The sequence below is a fragment of the Pygoscelis adeliae genome, unplaced genomic scaffold, assembly GCF_000699105.1.
Source record: "Pygoscelis adeliae isolate BGI_AS28 unplaced genomic scaffold, ASM69910v1 Scaffold181, whole genome shotgun sequence".
Lineage (NCBI taxonomy): Eukaryota > Metazoa > Chordata > Aves > Sphenisciformes > Spheniscidae > Pygoscelis > Pygoscelis adeliae.
This window is the reverse complement of record NW_008824360.1, coordinates 732,793-734,559: the sequence shown is the minus strand read 5'-3', so window position 1 is coordinate 734,559 and position 1,767 is coordinate 732,793. Positions and strand designations below refer to the sequence as shown.

At 58.3% G+C, this 1,767-nt stretch overlaps 1 protein-coding gene across 1 annotated transcript; it reads left to right on the top strand.

Moving 5' to 3' along the window:
* Positions 1-5: 5 nt before the first annotated feature.
* PARS2 (prolyl-tRNA synthetase 2, mitochondrial (putative)) lies at positions 6-612 on the top strand (the record flags this gene model as incomplete). The annotated part of the gene is made up of 1 exon (XM_009319843.1): positions 6-612. A coding segment is annotated over one exon (606 nt), but the record flags the coding sequence as incomplete, so codon positions are not given.
* Positions 613-1,767: the final 1,155 nt, after the last annotated feature.

Here is a 1,767-nt window from a genome sequence, read left to right as displayed (position 1 = left end):
CCGACGGACATTTTGCGGCCAACGTGGAAACCCTAAATGGGGAGCAAACATCTTGCCCCACGTGCGGAGAAAAACTCACCCAGACCAGAGGGATCGAAGTGGGGCACACGTTTTACCTGGGCACCAAGTACTCCTCCGTCTCCAACGCCGTCTTCTACTCCCCCGAGAACAAACCCCAGCTGGCAGAAATGGGTTGCTACGGCCTCGGCATCACTCGCATCCTGGCGGCCGCCATCGAAGTGCTCTCTACGGAGGACAGCATCCGTTGGCCGAGCCTCATCGCACCCTACCAGCTCTGCTTCATTCCCCCCAAGAGAGGCAGCAAGGAGGAGGAGGAGGGAGCTGCGCTGCTGGAGCGGGTGTACGATGACCTCGCCGAAGCGCTGCCCCACCTCGCCGGCGACTCGGTGCTGGACGACAGGACGCAGCTGACCATCGGCAAAAGGCTAAAGGACGCCAACAAGCTGGGCTATCCCTACGTGGTCATAGCCGGGAAGAGGGTTTGCGAGGACCCCCCGGTCTTCGAGGTCTGGCGTCAGGACACCGGCCAGGTTTTGTTCCTCACCAGGGAAGGTGTCATTGAGTTGCTGAGTAAAGTGCAAGTCCCTTAAAGTCCCCGTCTCTGAATCTCTCATCTTTGCTGCACTAAGTTTATCTGAACAGCTCCGGTTCCTTTTCAAGGGCAGTGCAGGTTGTCAGCGATGGCTCTGAGCGAGCGGAGACGAATCCAGCTCACATTGGAGCCGGCCAGGGTGTCTTGCAACTGTGCTGGGGGCGAGCTGGGGTCAGCCCACGTTCCCCCGTGGCGCCAGGGGCATTTCTCCCTCTGGCTACAGGTCCTTGTGAGCTGCTTTTACCGGCGCCTGTAGCCTCGTGCAGCCGTGGGAGCGCTGGCAGGGTCAGCCCCTCGCTGCCCGGCCACAGCAGACAAGCTGGCGACAGCCTCTGTCGAGTGCATGCAACAGCTGAGGCTGCAGGAGGGGGGACGGGAGGGCTTTCCCTCGCCCTTTTCAGGTGCTGAGTTCTCGGCATGAGGGATTTTAAGAGGGAGAGAAAGGAAGGCGCCTTTCTTCCATTTGCATTTTCTCTTTGGAGACACCCAGGTTCTGTGAAGGTGGAGGCTAATCTCAATTAAAGCAAAATGGTGAACTCTAGAGCCTTGTTCACCTTGAAAATGCCATAGCTCTGCAGATCTGCAGGAATTAAGGTGACGAATGGTGTTGGGCATCCACATCCCAGTCCTGCAGGTCAGTCCAGCTGGTGAGACGCCTGGATCTGCTGGGCTTGGGTGGCGACGGTGTGGTTTTGGGGATGCAGCCTCAGGGTGGTAGAAAATCTTTGCAAAAAAATTAACAAGGAGACATGAAATTTGGGGACCTGCAAAGCCTGGGGCTAGAATTGTCCAGGCCATGTTGTTGCTTATGGGCTGTAAGTAACCCTGTCCCGCAGGGTGGTGACATCTGGCTTGTATATGCCCGCTGCAGCGTGGGGCTTGCCATGCCGGGCCCGGGGCTCTTGTGAGGAACAGCTTGCTGCCATCCCAGCAGCACGGACTGGTGCCATCGCCCCGTGAGCCTTAGTGTGACTTTGCCATCCTGCCCCGGACAGGGAGCTCTTTGGAGGGAGTCGCCTTGCCCTGTGCTGCAGCTCCTGGGTCTCAGATGTAGAGATCACAGACCGGCCCACAACAGCTGTGGGCCTTTGTGGTAGACCCATGCTCTCCATGTGCTTCCAGACCTGAGGAGGTCACCTAGTCCTTCTTCTCCC